A 15,567-nucleotide genomic window follows, 5' to 3' on the forward strand; every position below is an offset into this window, starting at 1 on the left:
AACCATGAATAGAGTCCCGAACATTCGGGTAAACCATGGTTACAGATGAGTGACTGTGTTCACTTGTCTTTTTTCTTTTTCATATTTTCATCTTCTGTAACTGCAGGCATTTCTCGGAGTAAAGAAATGTCTTGTGTGGTGTATCAGCTCAAGCATTATGCCACTCCATTGTATGCACCAACCGTCATTTGCAAACTTACTTCAGATCATAGTTTCTGCATATGATTTGATGTCTTATCTCAAATCATAGTGAGTTAATTCAAATGTTATGTCAAACTACAGTTAAGATTTCTTAATTGTGGTATGGTAAGTCTAAATTCAGTTATTACTTTGTGAGCATTTGAGCTTTCCTTGAATACTTCCTGTCATAGATGAGTTCTGGTTTATTGGAGGAAGGGGTTGGGCCTGAAGGGATTGTCAGGTAAAGTTTCAAAGTACAGTATGTATTTAGGTATTTCCATACCTCATTCTCCAGTTGACAGACTTCAAAGCAATTCACACTAAAATCGTTAAAATAAAATACAAAGTCCTTAAAACCCATTAATGTGTAGGAACAATCAACATCAAACAATATCAGCAATAAAACATAAAGTAGCCAGATTCAGATAAACATTTATGGTCACCACTGATTTTAGTTAACTGTTAAAAACATTTATAAAAAGTAGTTTCCATTTGACATCTCAGTGACCCTAATGGCTAGAGACCCCTTTGCCTGTTTGGTTCTACAAGCCGAGATTCCTCACTAAGAAAATAATCTCAGTAGACATATGCTGGTGCTCAGAGAAGGGCCACTGCTGCATATTAGTATGAGGGAGGATAGTCCTTCAAATACTCAGGTCCTACCATAGCTTTTTTAGGGATAGAAAAGCTAAAAACAAAGAAGACATTTGAATTGCATTGATTCTGTTTTCTGAAATGATAAGTGTTTCTTAATACCATACATACTTGTGTTTAAATCGACCTCATGAATATGTCAGATCAGATTTGGGGGCCCAGATAATGGATTTTGATAGGACCTATGGTAAAATTGAGTCTCATTCTACAAAGAAGGGGACATACCAATGCCACCTCAGGCTTCCCTAGGCTTCCACTGCCACCATTTTCCCCAGGCCAGAAGTGGTGCGATAGCAGAGAGAGATTAGAGGGGGCCGGTGCTTCTTTTAGGTTTTCCCCAATGGACTAAGCTCTTGCCTTTTACCGCTGTACTCGGAGAAAGAGAAGGGTCCCTTTTTGATCAGCATTAAGGTCTAGTACAGGTTTTTGAGGTCAATGGTTTTGACTAAAACTTACAGACTTTCATACATGAATACAGTATACAGTAAGTTATCAAATGATGGCTACATCCGGCCAAGAGGGACAATTAGTTACACTTGTTAAGTATCTCCTGAATTCTTAATATAATCCAGGGATGGCGGTCTCGTTGGCTTCTTAAAGGACCCTTCTAGGTTATTCCTCTGTCCATGAACTCTACCATGTCTTCTGCCATTGCTTTTTTTGTAAAAGAAGAACTACTCAAAATCTTGTTCCCAACGTGCAGCTTGTTTCATTGTTAAATAAAGCAGTCTCTTGGGCCTAAAATTGTGAAAGAGATATCCAAAACAAGGAAGATTTAAGGTGTTCTGAGAAGAAAAAAAATATGTGGAAAAAATGGAACAGCATGGAGATTACATATAGCCCATGCAGCTACACTTTTCTTGCCCTTTGTCTAAAACATTGTTTGTAACAATTTTGTATTTGCTGGGGTTACAAAAACCCATAAACGCTCAAGCCCCTTTATATGCAACAGTGTAGTAAAATAGAAAAGTCAAGGTTTCCTTTTTGGATTTCTTGAGAAACTATTTTCAAGCCGTAGGTGGTTAAATCTGGGAATACAATTCTTGGATGTTGGTTGTAACTTGCTTTTTATGTTATTACTAGAAAGCTAAGAAATGGCACAGAGAACTAAGGTTTACATAACAATGTAATATTCTGTGTTTCAAATTCACATAAGGGAAGTACATTTACATTGCCAATGTTGGAAATAAAGGGATCTTAGCACCTAAAATGCCAGATGTTTTTCAGGACAAGTAAAAGAGGCAAACAGGCATGCACTTCTTTCCTGTCCACGAGTTCTCAGTGCCAGTTTCCCTTCAGGTGCTGTTTTAAACAGAATAAATGTTAGTTGGAAACAGAATGTAAAGATCTGGCCTTAGTTTGGATTTCAAAAAATATTACAGATTTCTTTTCATTGAGTAGATACTTCTGTCATCTGCATTTCATTTTAGATACTGCTTGAAATTTAGACAAGGCTGAATTTAGGTTGGCAGTAGTGCTAGACACGTCCCAGTCTATATATATAAAAGAGTGATGGCATCACGGCAATTCACAAAACAACAAAAGTACAGGCCCCCCAACCTCAAAATTTGACAACACAACCCATCATCCACGCCTCAAGGTTGATACAACAAAAAGAAAAGAAAAATAAAGTCCTAATTAGAGGGAGAGCAATAATTTTTTTATCCAATTGCTGCCAGTTTAGAGAGCTAATCTCTGCCCACTTGGTTGCCTAGCAACCATGGGACAGCCAGGTTTCAGTTCGGGGACAGGCAGATTTAGGCCTCACTTAGACTTCTTCCACAGATTATCTAATTTGCACTGGATTATATGGCAGTGTAGACTCAAGGCCCTTCAACACAGCTATATAACCCATTTATAATCTTATATTATCTGCTTTCCACTGGATTATCTTGACTCCACACTGCCATATAATCCACTTCAGTGTGCATTTTATACAGCTGTGAAGAAGGAGCCTCATATAATCCAGTTCTGAGCAGATAATATAAGGTTATCAATATACAGTAGACTCTCACTTATCCAACGTAAACAGGCCGGCAGGATAAGTGAATATGTTGGATAATAAGAAGGGATTCAGGAAAAGCCAATTAAACATCAAATTAGGTAATCGTTATACAAATTAAGCACCAAAACATCATATTATACAACAAATTTGACAGAAAAAGTAGTTCCATGCGCAGTAATGCTATGTTGTAATTACAGTAGAGTCTCACTTATCCAACACTCGCTTATCCAACGTTCTGGATTATCCAATGCATTTTTGTAGTCAATGCTTTCAATATATCGTGATATTTTGGTGCTAAATTCATAAATACAGTAATTACTATATAGCATTACTGTGTACTGAACTACTTTTTCTGCCAAATTTGTTGTCTAACATGATGTTTTGGTGCTTAATTTGTAAAATCATAACTTAATTTGATGTTTAATAGGGTTATCCTTAATTCCTCATTATCCAACATATTCGCTTATCCAACGTTCTGCCGGCCCATTTATGTTGGATAAGTGAGACTCTACTGTACTGTATTTACAAATTTACCACTAAAATATCACAATGAATTTAAAACACTGACTACAAAAACATTGATTATGAAAAGGCAGATTGCGTTGGATAATCCAGAACATTGTATAAGCGTATGTTGGATAAGTGAGATTCTTCTTTAATATGAAATAATTACTGGGATAGAATAATGCAGAACAATATATTCTCTAAAACCAGGACAGTAAATAAACAGGGGAATCCCACACAGGAAACAATCAGGGCCAGCTAACACCTCCCAACAAAGTATTCCCATCATCAAAATCAGGCAAATCCTCTGTTTTCTCAGGGCCACAGACAGTAGAAGCACATAAAATATCGCAAACAACACCACTCTGAAAACAAGGGAATTCCAGACAGGAAACAATCAGGGCCAGCTAACACCTCCCAACAAAGTATTCCCATCATCAAAGTCTGGAAAATCCTCTGTTTTCTCAGGGCCACAGACAGTAGAAGCACATAAAATATCGCAAACAACACCACTCTGAAAACAATGGAATTCCAGACAGGAAACAATCAGGGCCAGCTAACACCTCCCAACAAAAAATTCACTCAGGGAGGAAACAGCCAGGCTTTAAAGCTGCAAGGCCATTACATCCTAATCATTTTTCCTAATTGCAGCATTCATACTTGCCTCCAACAAACAAACAAAACCAATCAGAAATATTGTATATTCACAACCTTTAGGAAATAATATCCCCTGATGGCGCAGCATGTTAAAGCGCTGAGCTGCTGAACTTCTGGACCGAAAGGCCACAGTTTTGAATTGGGGGAGCGGAGAGAGCCCCCACTGTTAGCCCCAGCTTCTGCCAACCCAGAAGTTCGAAAACATGCAAATGTGAGTGCATCAATAGGTACTGCTCCGGCGGGAAGGTAACGCCGCTCCATGTAGTCATCCCACATGACCTTGGAGGAGTCTATGGACAACGCCGGCTCTTCGGCTTAGAAATGGAGATGAGCACCAACCTCCAGAATTAGACATGACTGGACTTAATGTCAGGGGAAAACCTTTACCCTTGACCTTAACTACCACCAATTCCTCAATACTTTATTTCCCATACCACCAGACTTCGCCACAGCAACGCGTGGCCGGGCACAGCTAGTTTTTTATAAAAACTTGAGCCGAAAGGAATAGGGGAACCTTAGGAAGAATAAAAACTACTATTTCCCAATATTTCATTAACTAAGCTTTTTTGGATTCTTTGCCTCTGACCTTGGCAGGTTTCAGTTAAAACTACATATTGGCTTTTGTCTTCAATTAATCTTACAGAAGAAGTGGGGTCACTTTCTGCTGCTGCCTCCATATATTTGCAGTGCTCTGCACCATATCTCCTTACCACAGGCGTTCCATATTTGGTTTGACTACAGTCCCTGCCAACATAGTAAATTATGAGGGATAAAAGTTCAGCCAGAAGGCTATGTATTCACCATACTATTTCCCATAATTTTGCATACCCACCAAAAGAAGATGTGAGAGTTAGGGTAATCACAGAGATGATATTGCTGACCTAAGCTGTACATCAGTGTGCATACTGAATCAAAACAGAAAGAAACCATGTTTTGACTGAAATTTCATTTTTTTTATCCAGTGTTGAACAGCTGCTTTGCCCTCAGTCAAGCTACACATAGAAGGCCACAGTGTACCCTCTTAGGTTGATAACTGAAGATGCCAGTGAGCTTTTTTTCTTATCTATGCAGCCCTTCCTTTCTTTTGTAGGATGATTAAATAAAATCTTAATTTTGAATTCTGTCCACATGGCTAGCTGTCATTTGCTAGCTCTAGAACAACCCAGGATCATAAACTATTGAGGTTGTGGTTTAAGTTCCTGGTCTGTTCTTATGCTAATAAACCAGTTTCCTGGTTTGGATGAAACAGAAAACTATGGTTTAATGGGGGGCTGCCATATTACCTTTAGGTATGCCATGAATGGAGGAGAGAAACAAAATATGGTTCATTTAAATTCATGTATTAAGATAGGATTGGCTGAACATAGCTAGTATTTCTCTTTGGCTTGAGAAAACCTGAATTAATGTACGATGCTGAAAGCAAAGATCTCATGTGCTTCATGTTGGGTGACTCAAATGAATCAAGTCCCATGTTCAGATGAGCAACTTAATCCCAGTGTTTAGTTTCTGTGGAGTTTAGATAAAACTCCAGATATCCTTGTTTTGCCTCTGCCACCACCTCCTCTTCTTCCTCCTTTTTATTTACACCCTGCTGTTTTTCTCTGTTATATTCAATCATTTAACTTCTCTTTAAGGTAACACAGCAAAGGTTTTGTTTAGAATGGAGGAGAATCTATATACATAATAGCATTACCTACTTCTAAATAATAATTTTAATAAAAGCACACATTAATGCAGGGGTCCCCAAACTAAGGCCCGGGGGCCGGATGCGGCCCTCCGAGGTCATTTACCTGGCCCCTGCCCTCAGTTTTATAATATAATATATTGTATATACATATAATATTGATAATAATATTATAATGTAATACAATATAACACTAATAATAATACCATATAATAATATTAATTATATATTCTATGTTACATATAATATTACTAATAATATTACAGTATAGTTGTATAGTTCAATATAGTAATATATAATGCTAATATTGTGCTATGCTAATAATAGAATATATTGTACGTACATATAATTTGTAAGCCACTCTGAGTCCCCTTTGGGGTGAGAAGGGTGTGATACAAATGTAGTAAATAAATGCAGTAAATAAATAAATAAATAAATACATTTTAGACTTAGGCTCGCCCAAAGTCTGAAATGACTTGAAGGCACACAACAACAACAACAACAATCCTAATTAACTTGACTATCTCATTGGCCAGAAGCAGGACCACACTTCCCATTGAAATCCTGATAAATGTATGTTGGGTTAAAATTGTTTTTATTTTTAAATATTGTATTGTTTTTTCATTGTTCTTGTTTTTGCACTACAAATAAGACATGTGCAGTGTGCATCGGAATTTGTTTGTTTTTTTTTTTTTTTTCAAATGATAATCCGGCCCCTCAACAGTCTGAAGGATTGTGGACCGGCCCTCAGATTAAAAAGTTTGAGGACCCCTGCATTAATGCATGTAGGTAAAAGAGGTTTCTACTTTTTAGAGTATCGTTTTTCACAGAAATCTTGGATTGGAAAAAGTCCACTTATATTTAGAGGCCCAAATTATTCTGATTTCAATTGGAAAGAGTTGTACCAACTTTAACGCTATCATTTAAATTAGTGGACTATACGTCTGTTCAGAAGCAGTATTAGTTAACTGCTTGTTAACAATAAGGTAAAGCATAGCTCATATGTTCAGCGTCAGAACCGATTATGAGATTTGCAAGGTGTGTGTGTTGTATCAGTGCAAGTAGAAATTCTTCTAGAATTACCGGAAGTGTTTGGTTTCTTTTCCCCCCCATATAGTTTCACCAGTGATAGTTAAAGAATGGGCTGCTTACAAAGGAAAGTCTCCTCAGACCCCTGAGTTGGTAGAAGCACTTGCATTTAGGGAATGGACCTGTCCCAATTTGAAGAAGCTGTGGTTGGGGAAAGCAGTGGAGGACAAGAATCGGCGAATGAGGGCATTCTTAGCCTGTATGAGGTCAGATACACCAGCAATGTTAAACCCAAGTAATGTGCCCACTCACCTTATGGTGCTCTGTTGTGTTTTAAGGTGAGTATGCTGACTGGCTGTAGTCTATCTATGCATGCCTATCTGCCTAATTCTTGTAATCGTCATGGTTTTCAAATAAAATTAGTTTACCCAGTGTACTCTATGGTTTTAACTGTGCCTTGTCTAATAATAATAATAATCTTTATTCTTATACCCTGCCTCCATCTCCCCGAAGGGACTCGGGGCGGCTTACATGGGGCGACAGCCCAGGCAAATACAATAAGAAACATAAAACACAACAATTAACAAAAACTACATGTGAATGAGAATATAATCTAGTTTCTTACAATTCTTCTGACATATGTGGAAGTGATGGCTTCTCAGTTTTCATTATCCTTATATTTTGATTGTTTAACAACTATTCCCTTATGGAACATAATTTTAAAATTCGTCTGTGTAGCCTCATAATTAAAGATATACTTCATTTTCCACTTTTTTATGAGAAGCAGGACCTATTAAATTTGTTTGATGTCAAGCAAAAATATAAAGGAATGATGCCATCTATCAGTTCCACCTAAGGCCAGCTATATAGCAGCTTTACAGTTACTGATGAAATTGTTGTTACTATTGTAATAATGAATCGTTCGTAGATGACTAGAAGCATTGATTATGTGTTATTTTCTTTATGTTTATAAGATCCTTACAGTCACTTGGACATTAAAAACCCAGAAAGCTTCCCAAATTTTGAAACTAAATGCAAAGCCAACCCCAAATTTTGCAGCTAGAAATGTTCTAAAAAGACACATAATTATGTGGAAGAGTGTACCATTTTTTTAGACCACTGACAGGGCAAGGGAATGAAAGGAAATCGTGTTATAGATCCTATCCTTGGATTTGGCTTCTATATTTCCCCAGGGATTGCTCCAGTCACACAATGGGCTATTTCTGCATCTTTGTTCCTCCTTCTGCAACCCCTTGACAATATGAAATTTGAGAAATCTTTGGGAATGGTATGATGTATAACCAGGGAATATTATGAAGATTGAAGGAGATATCAGTGGAAATGCTCTCCCTTCCTTGAGGAGAAGGGAACATTAAAATCTAAACTGAGATGCCCAGTTGTTAACATCAGTCAAATCCATATAGTGTAAACTGATTTAATCTAGCATTCAGCTAATACAATGCAGTGATATCATTTTATGCACCTGTTTCTGCTTATTTAGTTTTACAACCTTAACTTGCTTGATTTTCTTTCATACTTCATTTATTGATTTAGACATTCTTGGGTTTTATTGATGCAACATTAACCCAAGAAGCATTTGATCAACGTTGCGTGCCTTTGCTCCCTATGTCACAAGTGACAGAGATACATAAACAAATTATGGAAGCTATTTTGAATGTTGTTATGTGTTAATTTTATGTGCATAACACATAAAATTAGAAACACTTCTATTTTGCTGTGGGCAACATAAATGTACTTAAACTTTGACTTTATTGTGTTGAGTTAAATATTGTAAACTCATTGCAGATTGGCTTGAGTTTCTATAATGAATGGAAAGCCTTTTGTTGGTAGATGAGACTGAGGTGTGGCAAAGGTTTCTGCTGGAAAAAGATGGGAGACAACATTCTATTCTCCCTGAAGTCCCATATGCCACTTCCTATCCCGAAGGCTCGAGGACAAAAGGAAATCAGCAAATACTTCCTCCCTGACTCTTTCCTTGAGCACAGAAATCCTGTAGCTTGGAATCACTCCCTCCTGAGGGTGTCACCCTGGTGATACCCTTCTATACACAAAAATCATAATAATACTTAAACTTTTAAAGCAGTATTGAATCCAAGATCATTTGTCTTGATAGGTATATGGTGCAATGGCCTGGGGTTCGAATACTTCGTCGCCAGGAACTTGATGCCTTTCTGGCTCAAGCTTTATCTCCAAAACTCTATGAACCTGACCAATTACAAGAATTAAAGGTAACTTCTAAACTGTGGGGGCATTTAATTTGTATTAATTCAAAATCATGGTAGAGCAATGTCGTTCTTTTTTAATATTCTGAATTCATATATTGTTGTTCAACAAAATAGGATGTGGGCTTGAAGTATTTGGCTTCCTCGCCTCTTGAATTGCAACTTCTAATGATATCAACTGGCGCTTTAAAAGTCTTTACTTGGTATTGCTTTATGTTTCACATGAATGGCTTTCAAACATCTGTCTTTGAAAAACCCTTCCTACATCCCGTTTTAATTTTGTTACTTCTTCTTTCTTTTCTCTCTCTTTTTTGCTGAGAAACCTTTCCATGTCACCCACAGGATCCCTGCATATAATAAGAGCATTCTGTGAAGTATTATAAACAAGTTTATGAACATTTCCTTTACCTGAAAAAAACTGAAATTGCACTCCAACATGAGTGAATCCGTCCTTTGCCTGAGCAGAGGATGTTATATAGCACAAAGCATCTTCCAGTAATTTTCTACATTCCTACCATAGGAATGGGTTAGGTATAACTACTCCTTTTTGAAACTGATGTTCATGTAGATGGAATTTTTCTGTTCATTCTGTTTGAATTCCAGCTGTACTATCTAAATGAAAACAAAAGTTCAGTATAAAGCACATTAACACCTATCCTTATCTGAGTGTAAATTTTGCATTTCATGGCAGTTTGCCAAACACTTTCAAGTTAAGATTGCACAGGGGGAGAATATTGGGAGGCAAATATAATATACTAGGTTTTGCGTTTCAGTCAGCCCTTCATATCCATAAGTCTACTATCCACAGATTCAGCCAATTTAAAAAAACATCCAAAAGGCAAATGTTGATTTTGCCATTTTATATAAGTGACATCATTTTACTATTCTATTGGATATAATGGAAGCTGAGCATCCATGGAATTTGGTATCCATGTGGGTCCTGAAATCAAGCCCCAGCCAGATACTAATGACCCACTGTATATTATCCAGAAGTCTAGACTCAAATATAGAACATTGCTGGGATGAGGAGACACTATCCCATGTACCTCAGTTCGATTATTCTTTGTCCCCATATGAGATGACTGTGTCCTACGTTATACCTTTTAAATATTTAATTTCTGGAGTTTTTTTCCATTCCAAAATAATTATATAAATGCCCTAAATCCATCATGGCATTGGCATAGCAGCATTCAAACTTCCCTTCTGCACACCCTTTCAGACCTTGTAGCTGTCCAAAACTGAGGTTGGAAGGTTTTCAAACTCCACAAAGGAAGTGTAAAGGGAAGCTGCAATATGAAGGGAAGCTTTCTATCACTTCCAGCTTCTACTGAATTTTGCTGTATTTCCAGTGGAAGACCAGCATTAGAGCCTGTAACTATAATTCTGTTAACTCATTTATGTTGGCATTTATTTCCTATCCTATAGAGAAACAGTACTCTTCCCCGTTGGACTTTGCTTTAAGAAAGTAGACATAACTTTCCTGAAGTATAAAGATTTCCTGATTTCTAAAGGCTTTTCACACTTTATTGAGAATTTTCACAAAATTCATTACTTTTCTCTCCCTTCTTTAGGTGCATCTGCATTTTAGAATTAATGTCGTTTGACTCCACTGTAACTGGCATGACTTAGTGCTTTTGAAATAGTGACAGCTGGATGTTTTAGCCTGCCCTGCAAAGAGTGCTGGTGCCTCTCAAAACTATAAATCCAAGGACCCTATAGCATTGAGCCATGGCAGCTAATGGTGTCATACTTCATTTATTTTTCAGTGTAGATGCGCCCTTTGCCTTCATCTTGATGTTTGGCTGTAGTGTAAATAATGTCTTCTGTGATGAAAGATTTTCAAATAGTGCCAAATAGGTATAAATATTATATTGGGAGTTACAAAACTGTATGCTTTAGTTATTAGTTGAACTAGTTCCTTTTCTGTTGAGGAAATACATGAACTGCCAATGAAAAGCTTGTTTTTAAGTCAGTGACTTCAGTCGTTCCTTTTAAAAATTATCATATTTTGTCTTTTTACTAATCACCTCAGGGCCTCTGGTGGGATGAAAGGCCATAAACAAATATTTAAATAAATGCATTTCAATCTCTTCATACCACACCGCCCAGGAAGGCTGAAAAGCTTCTAACCATTCCCAGTACTTGACTTTGTGGAGGCAATTAACATGGATTTAAATAATAAAGTGGTGATTTTGTATTCTACCATAATAACATACAAGTAATGCATGATAATAAAATATACAAATGGGGAGGCAAAGAATCCTATCAGAACATTTAAGATTAGAACAATAATACCTGGAAATTCTGGAACAAAAGTTTAAGCTTCTTGATCAATGAAACTTTTTGATAAAGGGTTCTGTCCCATCTGAAAGGGTCTTTTTCATTTTTTGCTTGTCTTGCCTCTTTGCTGTAGAGTTTCCTTTCCCCCACTTTGCTGTTCTTTTTTTCTGCTACTGCTCACTGCTTCCCTGCTAACAACTTGTACTTCCTTAGGGAGGCCAACCTCACACCATGACTCTATCGTCTGGTATAGGCTAGAGTTGAAGACAGGATGCTGGGCTAAATTGATCATTGGCCAGAACCCAGTAAGGCAGTATTTGTATTCTGAATGTAAATTGCCCCAGTTAAATCAGTATGAGCTTAGCATTACAGGTGAGTGACTTGGAAAAGAACATACCTGGATGACACTAAATCACTTACTTTATCAAGAATAAAGGGCAGAGTTCACCATGTTTTTCTTTTAATTTTCAAGTCCATGCATTTAGATAAAATCTCTGCACTGTCCTCAGAATTGTTTATCATTCTAGTAACCTAGCTTTGAAAATCTAGGAACTAGAATATTATTTTACATCAACAGTAGTGCATGCTTCATCATAGTTTTGCCATGTTGTGAGTATTGTATAACATTGTATTGCCATAATGGTGCCGTAATATTGCAGATCTGACATGTGAGCTTGCTTTCTGGCATGGTTTTATGAATTCTGATTAGAGAAATCAGATTCACACTGGAGATTTGACTCAAATGCTACTGCTCTAAAACCACACCCTATCTATTTAAGAAAGTTGAGATATTTATGGCACAACTAGCATCTGTTTTAAAGGCATACATTGATGCTAATGGATTTTTGTACAATTGTCTGGCTTGAATCCAGAGTTACCCTTTTATTTTTAGTCAGGCTTTCCATCTGGAAGAGATTCCTGCTAATAGAATATGATGATTTCACTCCATAGTCCGCTCCTTTTCCTTAATTGTATTCCTGTGTGGTCTCCCAACTTTCAGCCCAGAAGAATGAGAGTTAAGGAGAAAGTCTCCCTTTAACCTTTCCTTATTGTTAGTAAGCATATTCATGGGACTTTTGAAGCAAAGCCCGTGTAACGGGTTCAAGTACTTTCAGATAACAGAAAATTTGTCTTGAGCTATTTTCTTTAAATAAAGAAAATACTAAGTTCTTATGTACAGCGTTAAGTCAGATAAGTGGGTCAGCTGTTAGTTACCATCAGCAGCTGCTTGACTTCTTTTTAAAGATTTTAATGTTGCTTTCATCAAAAAGTTGATGAAACTTAGAGCATATAAATGGTATTAGGATGTGTTGGATTCTGGGCATTCAAACACCACAAAACCCGTCCAGTTTTTTGTTCTTTAAATACTAAGCCTTGAATCATTATCAAGACATGCACTAATTTCTAAATATTTCTGAGTGCTAATATTCTAAACATGGATAAGAACTACATGTCTTTTTTAACTGCAGATGTTTTCTATTCTCTTAACTAGGCTAATAATTATGCCTATCTAATTTCTTACATACATGTTACTAATCAAATCTTCATTTTTAAAAAGGGTAGATTTATAATAACTTGTTCAGACTTATAACTTGTTTTTTCCTGCCCACATGGAGAGTTCCTCCACTTCAGCTTCTATCACCACAGAGAGAAATGAATAACAAGCATTTTTTCTACAGCATTTCAGAAATGTCAGTGGTTGCAAGAAGCCAAGTGAGACTTTGAATTCAGACAGTGGTGAAATTTCTAGATTCGGTTATTCAGTTCTCTTGTAATTGTGGGAGCACACAGACTTTATTTCATTGCAAGGAAAGCTTGGAGGGAAAAAGGGAGGGTAGAAAGCATCCAAATAAGCCCACTATCTTGAAGTAGCTTATTAGCAGTGGCCTTTTACTTCTAGTTTTATGTCTGGGATTTTGATGCATGCCTATTAGAATAAGTCTTAATAAAAAGAAATATACATTGAGCTCCTTACTTCACATACTCTTTCTGTGGGCTTTTAAATAAAATTAGGTTATTGCACAGTTACATTGTTATTGTTATTGTTATTATTATTTTGTTTGTTTGTTTATACCCCACTTTTTCTCTCCACAAGGAGACTTAAAGTGGCTTACATTAAAAGCATTTCAATACAACTTAAAATCTATAAATATACAAACATTAAAACAGAATTAAACTTCAAGTGTTATTAACATTATTCACAGTTAAAATCCATAAAAACATATCAAAAGCTAAAAACCACAGCACCCCCTGACTTGATCTTAAAAAACCCCTTTTGTAAAAGTCTGCCTGAATAAAAAGGTTTTAGCCTACCGCTGGAAGAACAGCAAGGAGGTGGCCATTCTGGCTTTCCTGGTCAGGGAATTCCAGAGTCAAGGGGGTACCATCGAGGGGGTCCGCTCTCTCATTTTCACCAACCGAGCTTGAAATGGAGGTGGGACTGAGAGAAGGGCCTCTCCTGAAGATCTCGGGGCCCAGGAAAGTTCATACAAGGAGATACGGTCAGCCAAATAGCCTGGACCTCAACCATCTAGGGCTTTAAAGGTCATAACCAGCACTTTGAATTGTGCCCGGAAACAGACTGACAGCCAGTGGAGCTGCTGCAACAGAGAGGTTGTCTGCTGATGCATGGCTTCATCTCTTTAAGAATTCAGTTCTCCAACTAATAAGTTCTGAGTAGTGCTTTTTATATATATAAGAAATTTCAAAGCTGCTCACTTTGTCAACTAAGATTTCATTTCTGTCTTAAAGATTGAAAATCTAGATCCTCGTGGAATTCAACTGTCGGCATTGTTTATGAGTGGTGTTGACATGGCATTGTTTGCAAACGATGCTTGCGGGCAGCCAATTCCATGGGAACATTGTTGTCCATGGATGTACTTTGATGGGAAGCTGTTCCAGACCAAGCTCATCAAAGCAACTCGGGAAAAAGTTCCCCTCATTGACCTCTGTGATGGTCAGGTATGTTCCTCCCTGATGTGTGTGGTGAGGTTCATTGGGCCTGAATGAAATCTGTTATTTAGCTCCAGATCTTCAGCAGCAAATACAGTATCATCGATATGTAAATTGACTTTGTATGGAACTCAGTTTTGGTGGTGGATGAAAAGCTGATAATACATTAGTTTGTGTGTATAAATGATGAATGGCAATTATTGAGTGTGAATCGTTCTCAAGACTTCCACAAATGAATGCTGAGCAGCGTGTGTAATTTGTTCATTCCAATTAAGAGGATAGTGGTTTTAATTCAGTGTGATGTTCATGATAATATGTAGATTTCTACCCCCCCCCCCCCCCCCATACAGCTGGTTTTGGATGCTGATAAAGTAGATTTTTAAGGCTTGAAGTGCAAAAGGAAAGAGTTTCCCCCTGTTTTCATTAATTGACAACATTAGTCAGGGCTTGATTTTAATCAATAAATAATTATGTACAGCAGTGTATTCAATGAATTTGAAAGAAGCGACTACATTATTTTTCATAATGTGGATCAAAGGCAGGCAACCTGGTGCTTACCAGATTGGACAGGACCTTCCATTAGTCTCAGTCACAGTGAACACTTATCAAGGTAACTAGAATTCTGCTTCAAAATCTCTAGAGACCATGTGTAATATTTATGAAATATGTCAATATATCAAAACCTGACTCATGTGCTGTTATTCACTGGTCCAGATTCCCCTCTGTGACAACTAGGGGCAGTTATTTTTTAAGGAAAATTTGGCTGTGGGTTGTCTTCTTCCAACATCCTGAAAGTTCAAAGTTGACCTTAATAAAACATACAAAATAAAATTAATACCTTTGGTTCTGATAGATTTAAAATCACTTGAACTCTACCTTTTACAGGGAAAAGCAACATATTCCTCTTATTCAGTATGTAGCCAATGGTTCTATCATTTACCTTTTTGTTTTTGAACAAAAGAAGGTCCATGCTGTATCATTTCTAATCCCCTGTTGTCTTCCTTCAGTAACTCCCCTAATGCCCCTGGAAGTCCTCAGCAGGACATCCATATGGCAAAATCTTCTCATTCATATTATCCAGCAAATGATATTGAGAGTCTTTCTGATAGGGAAATGTTATCTAGCCATAACTACTTATAACCATTCACAGCCCTATCCTCTATGAATGGGTTTTGTTAAAACCACACAGATTAGTGGCCATACTAGATCTAGTGGTAACAAGTCCGTACTTGGCTAAGTACAGTGTTAAGAAATGCTGTACTGCAGTGGTTCTCAACCTGGGGCATGGGGACCCCTGGGGGCCGCAATGTCATCACAGGGGGTCCATGAAGGATTGAAGAAATGTTATGATTTTTGCAGTTAAATCTGAATGAATGAAT

General features: G+C 37.2%; 1 protein-coding gene across 2 annotated transcripts in view; it reads left to right on the forward strand.

The window, feature by feature from the left end:
- The window catches only part of fam120a (family with sequence similarity 120 member A), an 89,297-nt gene that overhangs the window by 57,380 nt on the left and 16,350 nt on the right, over nt 1–15,567 (forward strand). For both annotated transcript variants that reach the window (XM_062969954.1, XM_062969953.1), the window contains exons 11-13: nt 6,802–7,051; nt 8,848–8,962; nt 13,988–14,197. In XM_062969954.1, the coding sequence (XP_062826024.1) occupies nt 6,802–7,051; nt 8,848–8,962; nt 13,988–14,197 (575 nt within the window). The remainder of the gene's footprint in view (nt 1–6,801; nt 7,052–8,847; nt 8,963–13,987; nt 14,198–15,567) is intronic.

Source organism: Anolis carolinensis, chromosome 2 (assembly GCF_035594765.1).
Source record: "Anolis carolinensis isolate JA03-04 chromosome 2, rAnoCar3.1.pri, whole genome shotgun sequence".
Lineage (NCBI taxonomy): Eukaryota > Metazoa > Chordata > Lepidosauria > Squamata > Dactyloidae > Anolis > Anolis carolinensis.